This window comes from Branchiostoma floridae, chromosome 12 (assembly GCF_000003815.2).
Source record: "Branchiostoma floridae strain S238N-H82 chromosome 12, Bfl_VNyyK, whole genome shotgun sequence".
NCBI classification, from domain to species: Eukaryota; Metazoa; Chordata; class Leptocardii; order Amphioxiformes; family Branchiostomatidae; genus Branchiostoma; species Branchiostoma floridae.
The window spans coordinates 531,694-551,666 of record NC_049990.1 but is presented as its reverse complement, the minus strand read 5'-3'; the positions used below and the strand labels follow the sequence as shown (position 1 = coordinate 551,666).

Below are 19,973 nucleotides of genomic sequence, written 5' to 3'. Positions count from 1 at the left end.
CCAGCACACAACCCCCCCCCACCCTGCATACAGACACCCCCTAAACTCCTTCTTTAATACCTGAGTCCGCCAGTATCTGAACCCTCCTCATGGCGGACATCACCCCCTGTCTGTCTGTCCCGGTGATCACGACCTCTCCGCCCGCCCCGACCTTGGGAATCTGCACCTGAGTCTTCGTCTCCCGCTCAAGACGTTTCTTCGTCTCCCCTTTCTTGCCGATGATGAACTTGTAGAGGTCGCTGGGAAGGTCAAGGGTCAACTTGTACCCCCTATCTGTCTTCTGGAGCGGCACGATGTCACATGACTCATCAGCATACATGTCCCTGCATCCGGTAGTCATGGCAACATCATCTTCTTCATCCTCATCCTCCATGTCATCTGGACCGGTCTCCAGCGGGGAGTCTGACAGGAAATTCTTCCTGTAGCATCTGCCGTCGATCCAGAGGAGCTCAGGGCGGAGGACATCCATCTTAGACAGTGTCTTAAACAACGTCTTAACCAAGGAGGTTTGGCTTTGGGTGACCAGTCTCTACACTTGGTGATGTTTTCTAGGTTTCCAGGTTAGTGGGGAGGGGGGCGTGGTGATGTTGCTCTCTCTCTCAACACGTTTGCAAGGGCAGAATCATATCGAACGAACTGCGAGCTTGCCTTTCCTCCACCACTGAAGGCAGAAAATGTCTTTCTGACCACACAAGTACCGCCTTGAAGATGTCTGTGGCCCCCAGAAGACGCAGAACAACTTTCACTTCCAGTCTGAAAAAGTTTGTCTGCTCCTTGCGGTCCAGGTGACGTCTCTCCATCCCCCATGATGCCGCGCGGTTAGAGGGAAGTAAGATGGCGGCCGTGATGTGTGGAAAATCCTCCCCCAGTCCGTTCCCGCGGGTTCTCCGGCTGTCCTGGCTCCTGCTGGCGGGGCTGATGATGGTTCTACCCGCCGCACATTCCCAGGACGGGCCCAAGACGACGCCACAGCCGGCCATCCCCGTCATGCCGACCGAGAAGGACTCGGAGAGAGCGGCGGAGGATGACCACAAGTTGGACAGTCTGAACCTGATGATGTTTCTGTTCCTGCTGGTGTTGACTATCCTGACGATCTGGCTGTTCAAACACAGAAGGTTCCGCTACCTACATGAGACGGGCCTGGCCCTGCTGTACGGTAAGGACAATCAGAACGGAGACATACGCAAATATAAACGTTCCGGAAGTCTTGTGTGAGCAGCGTGATAAAATTTATTTATCTGGGCTGGCTTTGCAGAACGCTGCACGGTGTTTCATTCATACAAAATGTCAAAACAAAACGATCGGGTCAGAAATAATGTCTGAAACCTGGTCCATGAATAGCGAGGTACATTTTCAGACGTTTGTAAGAAAACATTTTCAATATTGTTTGGAAAAAATTGCAGACAAAACGCGAAAGCCGCCCGGCCCTTTTCAAAAGGGGGAGGGGCGCGCGTGACAGGTGTCTGTGTGAGGAGGTATAATTTTTGCCACCCCGCGCCCCGGTTTCATATAAATTTTACTTCGTGTTCCTTAGCAAAGTTGGACAGAACTAAAACTAAGTGCACAGATAGAGAAGGCATAAAACCACACACCAGCCTTAATTTTCCATCTCCGTGCGGTTTTGCTGGCGGGTTGACCGGCCTGTTTGTGAATTGTGTTCGGCAGCTCGTGCCGACACTGCCGTGCATACTGATGCCGCTGCGCCGCAGGTCGGGGTGAATGTCCCCAGACTGTACCCCACATTCCCTCACAGCCCCACAACACCCGGCAGTGCGTGTGTGTGTCCACACATAACTTACACACAGCATCCTACAGCCATGAATATGTATAGGATGGTAACATTATAACACTGGGTGTTGGTGTTGTGTTGTACAGTATTATGAGTATATAATGTTCATGGTCATTTCCCCCAAAGTTGTCTGCATGTCTGTCTGTCAAATTTTCATGATGCATAAAAATACCTTTAGCATAATTTTGGTGCCAAAATTAAAATAAATACCAATACACCAACAGTTCTTTAAGATTGTTTATTATGGATATACTGGTGTAATATTGCACCTGCCCAGTGCTGGATGTGAGTTTACTGCATGAGTAGATGTCACATGACAGGTAACCTGACCTCAGGCGGCCATGTTTGATGGGCTGGTCCATCCCTGCTGGGGGAGGGGATTTTTGTTAAGGTTGATAAATATAAAAAGAAAGCAGAATACTAGTAACTAGAAATAGATTTCCTTGCAGATTTTACTCGGTCATTTCTCGTCAGGTTGTAAAATACACAGTATTTGACAATAAGCTGAATGAACATGGGTGTAGATTACTAGGGTTGGGTACTACAGAAAATACTATGTTCTTGTAAACAAAATACTGCTTCTGTTTTAGACCAAGTTTGACTGTAGACTGTAGAAACTTGGTAAAATGACCATCAACTCCCTCTAATTCGTTCTTGTTATTTTCTTGGACGCCTGGCGGTATAATCTGCTCATTTTCGAATCGGTCCAACATCCGGTCCACTGATTTCTTCAGGTCCGTTTTTTCTGGACAACTCCACAAAGAAAAAACGGTTTTGTAACAGTACACCCCTAGTGTAGATACCAGTATAAGACATGACTTCATTGCTGATAGATGTGTAGTTAACAGAGATGTTCACAGAAATAGCAATAACAGGTATAACATTAGATTACAATTATACAAATGAAAGAAATGCCAATAGATATATCTTTTACTCTGAAATCTCCATACAGAGCAGAAATCAATGATTTTAGAACCTTCCATGTACACACATTGTTATACATCTCATGTAGTCATATGTTTGCACTACATATTATAGAATATAACACTGTGTATCCCGTATCACCGGAGGCCGTACTAAGTTATTAGTACCTACCAACACAAGTGAACTTTTATGCTCAATTCCACTCTTGTTCCCCCAGCAAGTTTGTTTATTCATAATCACCATTAATAAAGCATATTCTGTAATTATTACTTTGTTGTAGGCCTGATCGTCGGAGTCATCATTCGCTACACAAGTAATGAAGTCGTTCCGCAGAAGCCGGTTTCGCAAATCGTCCCGGTCAGCAGCATCGATGGGGAGCCTCCCGCCAACATCGTGCTGAACGTGAGCGCGGGAGAATACCTGTTCTCCAACCAGGGCCCGTACCAGGAGCACCAGGTGCAGGTCGTGAACCCTGAACTCAGCAAGGTTTGTGCACAGTTCAAAGTTCAAAGTACATGCAAGGTTTGGACATTATACTTAAAGTTGTTACTGCCATGAAAATGGAGATATTGTTTTTCGTGTGTCTGTGTCTGCGTGTCTGTATGTGTCAATGTGTCTGGATTTTTGTAGTCAGCATAACTCAAGAACCTCTTGATGGATTACGATGATATTTGGTATGTGGATAGGGGTTGGACAAAGGTCAAGTTGGCTTTGTGCCCCCAGGTTTGTGACCTTGGTACTGCAGCAGAACTTCCATTTTTTAGTGGCAGGTAGCTTGTGATGTAAGGAAGAAGAAGTGATGCATGTTTGGGCCCCCAAGTTAGGCGCATCACCTCTAAATCAGCTTCAGATGTTAAACACCAACTTACAATAGACAGGGTTAAATAACAAGGGTCTGGAGCGGCTGGCATTCGGCACAAACTCAGGTGACCTCAATACGACAGTCATTGCCCCAGGTGCGGCCATAGAACTGTAGGGTTGATCCTCTCAAACCGGGAAGGACCCCTACTCTTTTCGATAAGTATGGTGGGTTCTTTAATGTGCGGGAGGTGTGGCTCTCCTCAAACACGGGACCTCCATTTAACGACCCACCCGAGACGAGAGAACCCTAAAGTGGTATAATTTTCGGTACATGTTTGACATGAGATGCTTGCAGTATTTTATGCCCACTGTTGTGTTTCCCTTCCGCAGGCGACCTTTGACCCAGAAATATTCTTCAACATCCTGCTGCCGCCTATCATCTTCCACGCAGGCTACTCGCTGAAGAAGGTAGGGAGATCGTGGGGTCAAGGGCATGGGGTCAAGGGCATGGGGTCAAGGTCATTGGTCAAGGGCATGGGGTCAAGGTCAAGGGCATGGGGTCAAGGGCATAGGGTGAAGGTCATTGTCTTGGATGATTCCAAACAAGCCTGACTTTTTTTCTATAAATGACATTGTCGTGGAGATACCTTTAGCTACTTTTAAGCAAGTGATATGGCTTGACTATTGTAGGAGTTGTTGAGAATTTTAAGTTAAAATGGTGCATTATAAGGTATCCTGAGGGGCAAAATTACTGTCAGAGAGATCACAGTAGAAGACTGACCACAATTGACTCATTAGCATTCCTGGTCAATCAGAATTTGATGCTTGTCAGAGGATCTGCTCCCCAGTGTAAGGGTGTGTAGTGCGTCGAATTTCCTGTTATTTTAGTGCATCCAAATGACGCGTAAACGCCAACTTGGCTAAAAGCATGCTTACTGACTACACTTCTCCCTGCGTTACAGAGACATTTTTTCCGCAACATCGGCGGAATCCTGACCTATGCGTTCCTGGGAACGGCCGTGTCCACTTTCATCGTCGGGTGAGTCATCATCATCATCATCTTCCTTACTGCTACACACACGTATAGTGCACAGGGCTGGACAAGTTTTCTAAAATTCACCAAGTCTAGTCCTATTGGGAAAATACATTAAGAATCTACTTGCCGAATCTACTTGCCGAACCAACTTTTAATTTGCCCGAAATTTAGACTACATTTTTTTCCGTACTTCCACTTCCAGAAATGGAAATATTTTATCATTCACTCAATGTTTCTGTGTTGACCAGTGCTTGATGCCATGACTGTAAAAAGTAGAAAAAAAATATCAAAATCTTGCACATTGAAAAATCTATCAAAGTGGAAGTGACAGAAATCGAGATTCCCTTCCATCCCCCCCACCAAGCCTGCATGTTTCCTGGCATGTTTCCTGGCATGTGTCCCGGAATCTGCTGCACTGCAGAACATTGGCAATTCCTGGAACACTTCCCATAACCCCCCAGGGGCTGGCACTGCCTAATATGGGCATGGCACATCTTATCACTATCAGTCCTGGATGTGATTAAGGAGAAAATAGTGGTGCATAGGAAATATTAACTGGAAAAGATGACAACATAGTGTGATAGTTTGGGGAAAAATAAGTCAAAATAAATGTCTACTCTTCGACCTCTAGATTGTATTTTTGCATACATATACCCTTGTTTATCTAAATTATGCTTGTTAGTTTTGGTATTAATGAATCAATTACATGATATCACTGTAATGTGATGTGCATGATCATAATGCAAATTCTCCCCTCCCAGGTCTGTGATGTATGCCTTCGTGCTGATTGGTGCAGCCGCAGAGATAGATTTCTCATTCGTCGACTGCCTCTTCTTTGGTGCTGTCATCTCAGCCACTGACCCTGGTGAGTTGTCTGTGATTGGTCAGTCCAGGTCACACGATCTCTGTGATTGGTCAGTCAATGCCACATGATGTCTGTGATTGGTCAGTCAATGTCATATGATGTCTGTGATTGGTCAGTCAGTGTCACATGATGTCTGTGATTGGTCAGTCAATGTCACATGATGTCTGTGATTGGTCAGGCAATGTCACATGATGTCTGTGATTAGTCAGGCAATGTCACATGATGTCTGTGATTGGTCAGGCAATGTCACATGATGTCTGTGATTGGTCAGGCAATGTCACACGATGCCTGTGATTGGTCAGTCAATGTCACATGATGTCTGTGATTGGTCAGTCAATGTCACATGATGTCTGTGATTGGTCAGGCAATGTCACGTGATGTCTGTGATTGGTCAGGCAATGTCACATGATGTCTGTGATTGGTCAGGCAATGTCACATGATGTCTGTGATTGGCCAGTCAATGTCATATGATGTCTGTGATTGGTCAGTCAGTGTCACATGATGTCTGTGATTGGTCAGTCAATGTCTGCTGGTTATATTACCCTAAAGGACCCGTCACGCCCAACCTTTTCACTTCTGACTGTGAATGTTGTTGATAGCTGTCCAGTAATGATGTGCTTACTGTACTTTCTGTTATTAAATCCCCTTGTCTGTGTTGCAGTGACGATGCTGGCCATCTTCCACGACATGCACGTAGACGTGGACCTGTACGCGCTCGTGTTCTAATGAGTCTCCTCATTAATGAGTTCCCCTGATTAATGAGTTCCCCTCGTTAATGAGTTCCCCTCGTTAATGAGTTCCCCTTGTCTGTGTTGCAGTGACGATGCTGGCCATCTTCCACGACATGCACGTAGATGTGGACCTATACGCGCTCGTGTTCTAATGAGTTCCCCTTGTTAATGAGTTCCCCCCGTTAATGAGTTCCCCTCGTTAATGAGTTCCCCCTCGTTAATGAGTTCCCTCGTTAATGAGTCCCCTTGTCTGTGTTGCAGTGACGATGCTGGCCATCTTTCACGACATGCATGTAGATGTGGACCTATACGCGCTCGTGTTCTAATGAGTTCCCCTTGTTAATGAGTTCCCCCCGTTAATGAGTTCCCCTCGTTAATGAGTTCCCCCTCGTTAATGAGTTCCCCTCGTTAATGAGTTCCCTTGTCTGTGTTGCAGTGACGGTGCTGGCCATCTTTCACGACATGCACGTGGATGTGGACCTGTACGCGCTTGTGTTCGGAGAGAGCGTCATGAACGACGCCGTGGCCATCATTCTGTCCTCGTAAGTCCAACCACTTCATGCTCATTTTATCTATCTAGATGTACAGCAAAGTTTCAGGAGTGGGTAGAGTGTCTTTGCGACCGGTAAGCCGTTTGATAAAAGATACGTACATTGCAGTCAGGCCTAAATTGTGCCTCTTATACATAGCTTAAAACATATCAATTATCTTGTCATATATAATGATATCATTTAATTGATTTTTATATTATATTACAAAAGTCATATAAGCATTGGATGGAACATTTATCTTTCTTTTCTACATATTTCAATCTCCTCTAAAGACTGGTGGAAGAATAAGTCACAGTAATTGTGACTGTCCTTCTCCTTATGACCAGTGAAAAATGCACAGTTTCATTTTGTGTCTTTGTGTAGCCAGTATAACTCCCCTTTGGCATAAAACACCAGCTTTGGAGGCAAGTGGCGTGGCAGCAGCTGGTTATATTACACTGAACGACTTATCACACCAAACCTTTGCACATCTATCTGCAAATGTTGTTTGAAGCTATCTAGTAAACATGCTCCTAAGTACTGTACTTGGTTTTAAGAAAAGTACGACTGTTTGAATCAGGGCTCTAGCCAGCTCAAAATTTTTTTCCGTCAGCCAATTCCCATTGTCGCGAAAACACTGTTCCATGAGTTAGAGAGACTGAACTGAGACCTTGAAAAACGGGTTTTTAATGAGATTATCATATGCGAAAGGGCGCCGACACACATTGTCAACAATCATAACAATAGTAAAACAAACAGTGTGTGGCTTTTACGGCATCCCCAAGCCCCCTGCAGCTTCCACCAAAGATTTTTGTCCATCAAGGTTGACGGATTGGTTTTAAAAATTTTCCGTCACATGCAGCAAATTTCCGTCAATTGACGGAAAAACGGACGCTGGCTAGAGCCCTGGTTTGAATACATCAATCCTTGGTTAATCGTTTGTTTCTTTTTCCTCCTGTGTAACACAGAACGGTGGAAGGCTACGGTAAGATGACCATGCGTTAATTGTTTGTTTATTTTCCCCTTTGTTTAACACAGAACGGTGGAAGGCTACGGGAAGACGACCAAGGCGTTCGACGGCATCGCCTTCCTGACGGCCTTCGGGAACTTCCTGGGCATCTTCGCAGGATCCTTCGGGATAGGAGCCGTCATGGGCTGCTTCACCGCTGTCATATCCTTACTCACAGCCGCTTGTTTGTTTGTTTGTTTGTTTATCAGTTGTTAGGCAACACCAATTTTATTTGTTGCTTCTCGGAATTGCCTTTTTTGACTTAAAAAAAAAATTAAGCCCCAAGAACAAAATTATACATGTTTTGCTCACAAACCTATAAATTGTGCCATTCAAAGCCACATACACATTATTGCAGAGATAAATGTAAAAATTGGGAAGTAGTTACAAAAAAAAAACTTGTTTTGTAGCGGTACAATTCTATTTGTTCCTTTGTTTCATCTAGGTATGTTCTTATAAGAATGTGGCTTTGTTAGCAGAGGTTATATTGTTGAATTAGAGTCTCTGTTCACTTCAGTCCATTCTCCTTAACTCCCTCCCTCACCTTACCAAATTCACCAAGATCAGAGAACACCCCCTTCTGGAGACGTGTATGTTCTTCCTGATGTCTTACAGTACCTTCCTCATGGCAGAGGCACTGGGCATGACTGGTGAGTAGGGGGGTACTACAAGGGGCGGGGGGTCTGCAGGGGGGTCTTGGGATGAACACCCCTTACTGGAGACGTGCACGTTCTTCCTGATGTCTTACAGCACCTTCCTCATGGCAGAAGCACTGGGCATGACAGGTGAGTAGGGGGGTACTGCAGGGGGGGTACTACAGGGGGAGGGGCTGCAGGGGGGTCTTGGGATGAACACCCCCTTCTGGAGACGTGTATGTTCTTCCTGATGTCTTACAGCACCTTCCTCATGGCAGAGGCACTGGGCATGACAGGTGAGTAGGGGGGTACTGCAGGGGGGGTACTACAGGGGGAGGGGCTGCAGGGGGGTCTTGGGATGAACACCCCCTTCTGGAGACGTGTATGTTCTTCCTGATGTCTTACAGCACCTTCCTCATGGCAGAGGCACTGGGCATGACTGGTGAGTAGGGGGGGTACTACAGGGGGGGGTGTACAGGGGGGTCTTGGGATGAACACCCCCTTCTGGAGACGTGTATGTTCTTCCTGATGTCTTACAGCACCTTCCTCATGGCAGAAGCACTGGGCATGACGGGTGAGTAGGGGGGGGGTACTACAGGGGGGGCTGCAGGGGGGTCTTGAGGAGAATACTCTCTTCTTGAGATGTGTATGTTCTACCTAATGTTTTATATTATAGCACCTTCCAAATGGCAGAAGCTTTGGGCATGACTGGTGAGTAGGGGGTGCTATAGCAGATATTACAGGGGGTGCTACAGCAGGGCGCTCTTGGGGAGAACACTTCCTTCTGGACAAATAGTGGCTTTTTCATTCTGCGGTATCTCTGCAGAGATTGTGGCTGTTCTATTCTGCGGCATCACCCCTTATTTACCTCTCTGCAGGAATTGTGGCTGTTCTGTTCTGCGGCATCACCCAGGCCCACTACACCTACAACAACCTGTCGGAGGAGTCCAAGGCGCGCACCAAGCAGCTGTTCGAGCTCCTTAACTTCCTGGCTGAGAACTTCATCTTCTCCTACATGGGCGTGTCCGTCTTCACCTTCCAGCACCACCAGTGGAAGGGCGGGTTCATCTCAGCCGCTTTCGTATCCTTACAGTGGTCGATTAATTGATCCATTGATTCTGTATCTGTATCCATATAGCCAATATAACTACCCATTGGCGTAACACACCAGCTAATGCAACCAATCAATAGGTTGATTAATTGATCGATTGATTGATAGTTTGGTTGATGACTGAATTTGTTATCGCTTTTAATACAGTAAGTTGAAAGCTTTAGGACAGCCTGAAATTTTTTAATTCATTCATTCGTTCATTCATTCATTTAACAATTCACCAATGTGACTGTTCAGACCTAGCCTAACTAGACTATCAATAATATTATGAATGGCTAGCCCTGCTGACAAAGACAAAGACAGTACAAATAGAATTGAGGATTTGACATGGACAGAATAGTAATCAAAAACAATATTCTTTGTAAAGTCAGTATTCTAAGTACATAAGTTTGGTGTTTGCATGTATATAAGTAACAAAATTCTGTCAAATGAGTTCAAACTTCATAGTAACAAAGTAGAGGAATTTATATCTTGTCTCCCCCCACAAGACAATTGGCATGTTCCTTGACCTTTGCCCCAGCTTGCCATCGGACTGGGCAGGATGTGTAACATTTACCCTTTGACCCTGCTGCTAAACCTGGGGCGACATCAGAAAATCAACTTCAACTTCCAGAATATGATGATGTTTTCAGGTTAGTGTAAATGTTGCACGTTTCAGTGTGAATGTCATTCAGCACCAGGGACAGCAGTGTCAGTGTGAATGTCATTCAGCACCAGAGACAGCAGTGTCAGTGTGAATGTCATTCAGCACCAGAGACAGCAGTGTCAGTGTGAATGTCATTCAGCACCAGAGACAGCAGTGTCAGTGGAAATGTCATTCAGCACCAGGGACAGCAGTGTCAGTGTGAATGTCATTCAGCACCAGGGACAGCAGTGTCAGTGTGAATGTCATTCAGCACCAGGGACAGCAGTGTCAGTGTGAATGTCATTCAGCACCAGAGACAGGGACAGCAGTGTCAGTTTGAATGTCATTCAGCACAAGGGACAGCAGTTTCAGTGTCAAATTACCCCCTTCTAACCGTCGCCATGGTAACTTCTGTTGTTTCCAGGGTTACGGGGTGCGGTGGCGTTCGCGCTGGCGATCCGCAGCACGTCGTCGGAGGCGAGACAGCTGATGTTCACGACCACACTGATGATCGTCATGGTTACGGTGCTGTTCTGTGGCAGCCTGACCCTCCAGATGCTGACCTGGCTCAAAATCAGGTGCGTTCCCATGGCAACGTTGGCTTGTCTAGTTACCTCTGACAGTAGAGTTGCTTTGTTTGTATGACTTACACAACGGAAATGAAAGTTTGATTGTTCTTGTACTTTACAAGTACTTTGCTTGCATTCTTGGGGTGGGGGTAGATGAAGACCAGGAGCTGACCCAGCCCTTGTGTTTGTTTGTTTGTTTGTTTGTTTGTTTGTTTGTTTGTTCATGAGAAGCTGACTTGTCCCCATGTGTCCGCAGGGTGGGGGTAGACGAGGACCAGGAGCTGACCCAGCCCTTGTGTTTGTTTGTTTGTTTGTTTGTTTGTTTGTTTATTAGAAGCTAACATGTCCCCATTTTTCCGCAGGGTGGGGGTAGACGAAGACCAGGAAATGACCCAGCCCTTTGAGGCCGTCGACACGGTAAGATCCAGTCCTCACCTGATAAAACATCATCGGCAAAACTACTCTTCTTTTTTCTTCACTTAAGAATTATCCTGGAGGAGAAATTGTAACTGCTTTATACCTGAAAGTTCCATGTCTTCCAATCAAAAGTCTTCTGGAACAGTCTTCCAATTTTCTTACTTTATGATAGCATAGACTTTATTGGTAGATTTGCAGCAAAACAATTCTTCAGTATCTTTTTTCTTTACTTCAAAATTTTCTTGAAGGACAAATTAGAACTGATGTTATCTAAATGTTCCATGTCTTCCAATATTAAGTCTTTTGGAACACTCTTCCAATTTCCTTGTTAATGTATAATTAAGTTGACTTTATTAGTAGAATTTCAGAATTACTTTTCAGTATCTTTTCTTATTCATACTTGAAAATTCTCTTACTTGAGAAATTGGAACTGCAGTTGACCTAAACGTGCCATGTCTTCCAATCAAAAGTCTTCCAAAGACGTCCTCCAACTTCCTTGCTAATTTACGATAATGTTGACTTTATTAGAACAATTTCTTTTTTTTTTTACTTGAAATTTTTCTTGAATGAGAAATTGGAACTGCTGTTCCTTAAAAGTTCCACGTTTTCCAATCAAAAGTCTTCCAAAACAGTCTTCCATATTCCAGCTCGTTTAGATACATGTAGTGTTGAAGATGATAATGTTGACATAGAGTAGACATTCTTGTAAGGTTTGATAGAGAGCAAGCCGGAACTATCAGTTTTAATGCATGGAAAAAAGCATGGAATGATGTTGAATGTAATAAGTGATAGTATCTAGACTAGTTTGTAGTTACATTGAATTACAATATAAATATCACTGTATATCTGTTATATGTATTTGTGCAAGTATGATAAATTTTCGTAGATTTTTGTAAAATGTTACATTTCATTTTGATTTTCCCCACACCTGGTATCTTCCACTTTTTCCACTTCTCTTTATGTTTCCACCAATAACAGTCCATAATTCTGGTTGATCACATTTCAGTATCCATTAGAAATCAGGGCTCGAAATGCACCTTTGGAATTGTGTGCACAGTTTCACCTAACGCAAGACTCTAGTTGCACAGAGCAGATTGAAACTGCACATTATATAGAATAGAATAGAATTCCAGCAAAACCTGATCACAAAGCTAACTGTCTCTTTTCAGAGTTTGAGTTTAAAGTTGAAAAGCCAACTTAAAGCAACTGTTACCACAAAAATCCAGGCCCTTTGCCGGGTCTGATCACCCTTTGACCATCTGGCGATCCTACCTTAGGTCGGGCTGGTACCTTGGGTGATATGGATAGTATTACACAGTATTGTGTTTTAGAAGATTGTACAAGATTGCCTTAACCTACATTGTCAACCCCACACAAATATCTCTGTGCACCCACAACTTAAAGTTTGAGGTACAGCTCCAATTGTGACTGTACGAAAGTGCATGATTGTGCCCCTAGTATTTCGAGCCCTGAGAAGTATCACATAGCGTCGCTATAGTCCTTATCATAGTCCCAATCATCGCATGATCATATCCTTTTGACTGCACACATATCATTTCTGCACCTTTATATGTGATCTCTTTTGGTTTGTTTGAGAGTCGACTAACAACCTTACGGTGATGTCAACATGACAGGCATCCTCACCCACTGGGAAAGGTTGGCAAGGTTAAAGTTATTCTTTTGAGATAAACACAAAAGAAAGGTTTCACCTCAACTTTTTGCTCATGAAAGTTTGTAAATTTTTTGTAGCTGTAAACTAACGATTTACCGTGGTACTCTAAACTTGAAATTTAAAACTGTTATTTTGTGAATTAGAATGATAAAAGATGTTGAAATATACAACATACTCTTCTGGTCCCTCTTTCCAAATGACAGTGGTTATCCAGTAACAAGGTATAATGCAAGGCTTTGAACATGTCTGAAAACTGACTTTCAAATTCACTCACTGAGTAATATAATTGTTATTCCACTTTTCATAAATGTCAAAAATATTTTGCAAAAAGCTTGATACAAGTCCCAGCCAGTGAGGATACCTGTTTGTCATTGACCTTTACAAACTAGTGAACTAGATGTTACCTACCCAGTCACTAGATATTACTAACCTGTTACTTTTACTAACTGTGACCTGACCTTGACCTGTGACCTGACCTTGACCTGTTACTTGCCGGTGACCTGACTGTGACATATGACCTGTGACCTGTGACCTGTTACTAACCTGTGACCTGACTTGGACTTTTGACCTGTTACTAACCTGTGACCTGACCTTGACCTGTGACCTGTTACTAACCTGTGATCTGTTACTAACCTGTGAACTGTTACTAACCTATGACCTGTTACTAACCTATGACCTGCTCATGACTGTGTGTGTCCCATGTGAAGCACTCTCTGGATGGCAGCATGCACTCGGGCGCTGGTGGGAGCCGTAAGGATAGCACGGTGGTAGTGTCCACACCTCAGGCAAGACTTCTTCTGCTTTTCTAACTCAGACACCCCCTCCCCCTCTGTCAAACACCCCCTGGGTTTAGGGGGTACTCCACTGTCCCTTGGTATATGTGATTGTTGCACTGGTGGTGGCACTGACCCATGGTGAAAACGGTTAGAAACGATGTAAGGTGCACTTTTCCCTCAGGGTGGTCAGGACTGGCCTGAACTGGTCAGGACAGGGTACAGGTGTTACATGGCATCTTATGGCCGAGTGGTCAGGCTAGCGGACACGAGCGTTCGATTCTTCACAACTTTTGCCTCAACATCATGTCATTACACCTTTTTCCTCGCTGCAAACAAGTTTTCAGGCTGCATACAATGGATGTATCTAGCACTAGTTTGGACATTTGACTGTGACTCCAGTTATCTGTAGTCTTCTTCAGAAAGACTGACCCGCTGCATTTGTCATGTGACCTCACAGTCATGTGACTCCAGTTGTGGGTCAACGGTGATTTGAAGTTAAAGGTTAAAAGGCCCTTTCTTACAATGTAGATGGTCTTTCTCACTTGGCTCACAACCTCCTGTTTTTCTGTTCCATCTCAACAGAGGGGATCTTTTGTAGGGTTTTCACTGCCAAAGGTAGAGGCTGTGTTCAAGGGTTGATAGTACACTTTTGACACTTTTTGGTTCCAAGTGTCACTTTTTCTGCATGCAGAAGCATTTGGTATAGACCGATGTGTACATAAACACTTGCTTCCTTTAGAAATGGTAAGTAGTAACGCTGTCTTGGTGTTGTGATTAGTGTGTGCGCTCACCACAGGAATAGCAAACATAAAACCAACTGCAGTATTCCACAGCTTCAGTACACTTCAGTCATAGACCAGCTGCCTTTAAAAGATCAGGTTATCTAAAGGGAACCTTCGTAACACAGGACAAGTACTGTGCTGTAGGTGCAACGCTGCAGCAAAATGGACCCAAACTTCAGTTTCTTCCGTCTTCTTCAGCTAGAATAGCACACCAGCACATAACCTCAGGCACACGGGTCAAACATGACAGAAAGCCTGTAGCGCCCCTCGTCTTGTTCTTTCCTCACATGGGAACTTTCATGTTAGGATTAATACTTTACTTTAATAGTTTACAAAGAAATCAGTGTCTGTGCACCATGTCTCAGTGCCCCCACCAGTCCCCCCCTTCACACTAGCACCCCCCCCATGAGGCACCCCCCACACGCGAGGCTACAGACCCCCCTGTTCAGACCCTGTATTTATGTTCACCTTTTCCTTGTCCGAAGCTCCTTCCACCCCCCCTGGGCGACGGGGACCCCCCCAGGGACGGCCCGGAGTACAGATACCTTTGTGCGTATCTTGAGGACGAGGTAAGCGGAACTTCTCAAACCCTCCGCTCCTGCAAGACGTCTTAACTGCATCTTGAAGAAATATCAAAGACTTTTGAAGACATCTTGAACTTTTGAAGACATCTTGAAATATCTTTAAGATGCATTATTTGAAGACATCTTGAAGATGTTTTGAAGAAATCTTGGCATTTTGAAGACGTCTTGAAAATGTTATTTGAAGACATCTAATGACATTTTTAAGACATCTTGAGGATGTTTTGAAGATATCTTGATGTTTTACAAACGTCTGGAGCTGACAAAACTCTGCACAGCTTTTTTTTTTGCATGCACAAATTTTAGATTCCTGAACTAACATAACTGCTCTTTAACTTTCCTGGTCAATCTTTTGTCATTTTTTTTGGCTGTTTTTAGTTGTTTTTTTTCCTTTGCTAACGTAGAATTTTCTGAAACTTTTGCTGAAATCTGTTGAAGTTTGTGAAATTTATTTACCTAGTTAGTTAGTTTTTCTGCATGATTTTGCAACTGACGTATGACATTTTGTAATCTAACGGATTTTGTATTCAAATGTTTAACAGACAACATACTAGTATATTTTTTATAGAAGTTTAGTTGGAACTAATTGCTGGATGGTAATGATGAAACCAGTTTAAGAAAATGAAGAAATTTTACATTTTTGTGATGTATTTTTGCTGCCTTTTTGGAGGGTTTGTTTGAGCTGCTTCCTTGGCCTGTTGTTTGTGTCTGGCCAAGAGGCGGTTTTCATGCAGACCTCGCAGCAGCTCCACCTGGTGACTCTGCTGGGAACTGCAGCAGAGGGGCAACCCCTGACCCCGGGGTGTGGAACGGTAGTTTGAAAGGGAAAAGTGACCAATCACATTGCAAGATGATGTGATTGACAGCAGGGCAAGAGAAAAGTGGCCAATCACAAGGCATGATATCATGATTGACAGCATGGAAGGGAAAATTGACCAATCACAGGGCCCGATTTCAGGTTCATATTTCACTCTGAAATTGAAGAAAAAAATCTGTTGCTCAGCTCGTTGCCTCAACCAAAATCTAAAATTAGGCTGTGCAATGTTTTATAAAACTGATTGAGGCAGCTTTTTTTGCACTTTTTCTGCCCAGTGACAAATATGTGCATATTGCAGCTGACATTGCATTAGATAGGGGGTGTGGTGGTATTGCATTGCGCCAGAAGTTGGCTGCAATGCAGTCTGCATCTGACAGGGGGAGCTGTGGTACTGCATGTTTTGGTTGTTCCCAAATGATGAGAGGTTTGGTGCTGACATGACTGGCAGCTGATGAAGGTAAACTATTAAAAAGGAAACGCCCCCCCCCCCCCGCATTTTCCAAAAAAACTCATACAAGCTAATGGCCCTCCCCTTTTCTATATCAACAGTAGATACAATATTAATAGTACCTCCCAGTAGATAGAACTAGCCATTTGATGCACGTAAGATATGAACAGTATATTGTTATGGAAATGTTGTTTAGTACATGAATCTTATGTCTATGTATGTATAAGTACCGGTAGTCCACTGTGTTATGTGTACAAATGTATATGATTTGATAAATTCAACACTGGGCAATAGAGTAGTTTGAATTGAGACAATTTCATCTACACAGAAGGATTTTTGATAAAGAGCTGCAAACTTATACTACATGCTATTTGTATATATTGTAGACCTGAATTGTAACCATTTTTTGGTGTTTTCTTTCACTTAAAAATGGAGAAAAAAATTTAAGAAACATTTTTGATGGTTTGTCCTTACCATGACCCTGACTACAAATCTGTGTTCCCATGGTCCTATTTACCACATTCCCCTCTGACCTGCCTGTTTCCCATGGTGCACAGGGTGATGCGCAGGTGGACTCCAGAAGAAGAGGGATGCGGTACGAGTCGGCTTGGCTCTTCAGAGTCTGGTACAACTTCGACCACAAGTATCCTTTCCATGACAGAAATTACCGTGAAATTACCGTGGCAGTCGGCACCAATGCTGCACTAAACTTGTAGCATCAATGCGACACTGCCCTAAGGACATTGTATAAGGTCAATATTATTCACCTTGTTGTTTATCTTGTTGCATTATTACAGTACCGGTAGGTACCTTCTGAGTAATGAGGCTGTTGTAACATGCTCGAAGCACCTCCTCGAACACAGGACCCTCATTTTGCCAATGCCACGACAGCATTGTCCCCCCTTATTGGTTTAAGCCTTACATTGGCTCAGTTTAGGGAGAGAATCTTGGACAGTCATAATGGACATAAGAAATGATCATCATGAAAAACAGAAAATGATCTGTTGTCAAACAACTCTTCCACTGACCTATTTGTACTAAACAGTAACTGTTGATCCAGTAATAACTGAGATATGATTGATGAAATTTCAGGTTTTCAGAACAAGTGTAGATGTGCATGTAGTAGGAATTCCTGTGTGTAGCCCAAGACCCAACAAACTGGATCGAGATCACTTTCATTTTTTTTTCTAGCTTGCACTGACCTTTTGTACTGAACAGTAACTGTTGATCCCGTAATAACTGGGGTATGATTGATGAAATTTCAAGTTTTTGGGCCAAGTGCGATAGGAACTCCTGTGTTTAGCCCCCCCCCCCCCCCCCCACACACACACACACACCTGCACATGTTGTCCTTAACTCTGTCCAGTTACCTGAAGCCGACCCTGACACACGCAGGACCCCCCCTCACCGAGACCCTCCCAGCCTGCTGTCTTCCGCTGGCGAGATGTCTTACAAGTACACAGGCTTACGAGGTAATTATAAGATGTCTTACAAGTACACAAATTTGTCTCTTCCTCCTCAGGGTTGACAGTTTAGGAGAGAAACTTGCCAATGGGCAGCCATGATTACTTTGAATTGACCATGGCAACTGGCACCAATGCCACACTAAAGCAGCACCAATGCCACACTAAAGCAGCACCAATGCCACACTAAAGCAGCATCAATGCCACACTAAAGCAGCACCAATGCCACACTAAAGCAGCACCAATGCCACACTAAAGCAGCATCAATGCCACACTAAAGCAGCATCAATGCCACACTAAAGCAGCACCAATGCCACACTAAAGCAGCATCAATGCCACACTAAAGCAGCACCAATGCCACACTAAAGCAGCACCAATGCCACACTAAAGCAGCACCAATGCCACACTAAAGCAGCATCAATGCCACACTAAAGCAGCATCAATGCCACACTAAAGCAGCATCAATGCCACACTAAAGCAGCACCAATGCCACACTAAAGCAGCACCAATGCCACACTAAAGCAGCATCAATGCCACACTAAAGCAGCATCAATGCCACACTAAAGCAGCATCAATGCCACACTAAAGCAGCACCAATGCCACACTAAAGCAGCACCAATGCCACACTAAAGCAGCACCAATGCCACACTAAAGCAGCATCAACGCTGCACTGGCCCCACTGATGGTTCAAGCCTTGGCTGGGTTGTCAGTTTTTTTTTGGGGGGGGGGGGGGAGGGGACTAGAATAGCCAAAATTACCATGAAATTACCATTGCAGTTGGCAACAATGCTACACTTATGTGACTAAAGAAGAACAAACAAATTGAGCATCAATGCTATCCAAGCAGATCCTACGGTGCCATAAGATAGTATCAAAGCTAGCCAAGGAGTGTAGCCGGCCAAGGGAGTCAAACAGGTTTGATGCTACTAGTATACATTACGCACTGTGGATCTGGTTGGAGATTACATCAGTGCTACACTGAACATCGCTTGTCTCTTCCTGCTTTTACGTTTGCCTCTTCCTCCTCAGAACCAGCACAACATCCAGGAAGACAGCGACACAGACCTGATCCTGGACGGCAGCGAGCTCTCATACGGCCGCGCCAACTCCGGCAACGACCTCACGGCAACCGTCGTGACCACGCCTACCAACGCCACGCCCACCCTGCCGAAGGCCCCCGCGGAGGAGGATGGCGCTGAGGGTGACCTTGGGCTGGGAGACCACGAGCTCCGGACCCGGGCGCGCGTGATGCTCACTATGAGTACGGGAGTTCCCGGGAAAGACAGCAGCCATGTATGACCCGACGGGTGACTAGCTGTAACCGTAGTAACTCTGTGTCGGTAGAGGTTAGTGCAGAATGGTTCAGCTGTGGATCCGGTAATGTTTGGTTAAAGTGTTTCAAGTGTTGCTTTTGGCTTGTCTGCATTGCATTAAAGGGCTCCCTTGAAAATCAGTTAAACTAACAGAAGGGACCACCCTTAAGATGCTTACATAAATGAAATAAGATGCATACATAAATGAAATAAGATGTATACATAAATGACAATAAAAAGGATTTGTACTGCCAAACTATGGCACTGTCTTGATGACAACTGTTTACACAATGGTCAAAAGTTCAGGCCTTGAAAACAGTGCTCACTGCTATCTTCTAGCATGATAATTTCCACCATCCATCAATTCAGTTCATTGCAAAGAAGTGGTCAAACGGCCTTGTATTAAAAAGAACTGTAAAGTGTAAAAAAATGTTTGAAGACAGTTTTAACCCCACAGCTGAAAAGTTGGATAAATTGTTTTTTTGACAATGTCGGATCCACTGTTGAACCAAGCTTCAGTCCATGTAGCCTGTCTATGTTGTAGTTGTTCAAACTGCAATTTGGAGAATGTTTTACATCAATGGTCATCATTGTTCAAAATAGGGCACTCTAAATAGAACATCAACAACAAGCGAACAAAAATGAAATGCTTTTCAGATTCAGAAGTAGCCAGTAGTCCAGGCAATCGTAGAAGTTTCCTGAAACAGACTTTTGAGTAGATCATTGGTTGTTTTTTCCAGCAGTGCTGGAACAGCAGAGGTTGAAGTGATAAGAAGAACATCAACAACAAGCGAACAAAAATGAAATGCTTTTCAGATTCAGAAGTAGCCAGTAGTCCAGGCAATCGTAGAAGTTTCCTGAAACAGACTTTTGAGTAGATCATTGGTTGTTTTTTCCAGCAGTGCTGGAACAGCAGAGGTTGAAGTGATAAGAAACAATAGAAATGCAGAGAAGAAATATCAGTTATTGAGTAGATTTTGTTAATTAGTGTATCATACTGAAAACTGTGGAAAAATTTCCACGGCCGTAACCATGGCCAAGAACGTGGATTGTTACAAAGCTGCTTACTTTTACAAGGT

The 19,973-nt window shown here is 44.1% G+C and overlaps 2 protein-coding genes across 2 annotated transcripts in view; one reads left to right on the top strand and one right to left on the bottom strand.

Moving 5' to 3' along the window:
• The window catches only part of LOC118427818 (activating signal cointegrator 1 complex subunit 1-like), a 4,967-nt gene extending 4,350 nt beyond the window's left edge, over positions 1–617 (bottom strand). The window contains exon 1 of the mRNA XM_035837782.1: positions 61–617. Within this exon, the coding sequence (XP_035693675.1) occupies positions 61–469 (409 nt within the window). The 5' untranslated portion in view covers positions 470–617. The remainder of the gene's footprint in view (positions 1–60) is intronic.
• A 98-nt stretch (positions 618–715) lies between these two features.
• Positions 716–19,205, top strand: LOC118427889 (sodium/hydrogen exchanger 6-like). Its single transcript, XM_035837851.1, has 17 exons — positions 716–1,211; positions 2,965–3,199; positions 3,905–3,982; positions 4,477–4,553; positions 5,312–5,415; positions 6,583–6,688; positions 7,715–7,847; positions 8,230–8,335; positions 9,199–9,401; positions 9,952–10,063; positions 10,481–10,634; positions 10,882–10,926; positions 10,988–11,042; positions 14,758–14,841; positions 16,676–16,761; positions 17,485–17,590; positions 18,611–19,205. The coding sequence occupies exons 1-17, from the start codon at positions 835–837 to the stop codon at positions 18,878–18,880; spliced, it is 2,331 nt and encodes a 776-aa protein (XP_035693744.1). The 5' UTR covers positions 716–834; the 3' UTR covers positions 18,881–19,205.
• Positions 19,206–19,973: the final 768 nt, after the last annotated feature.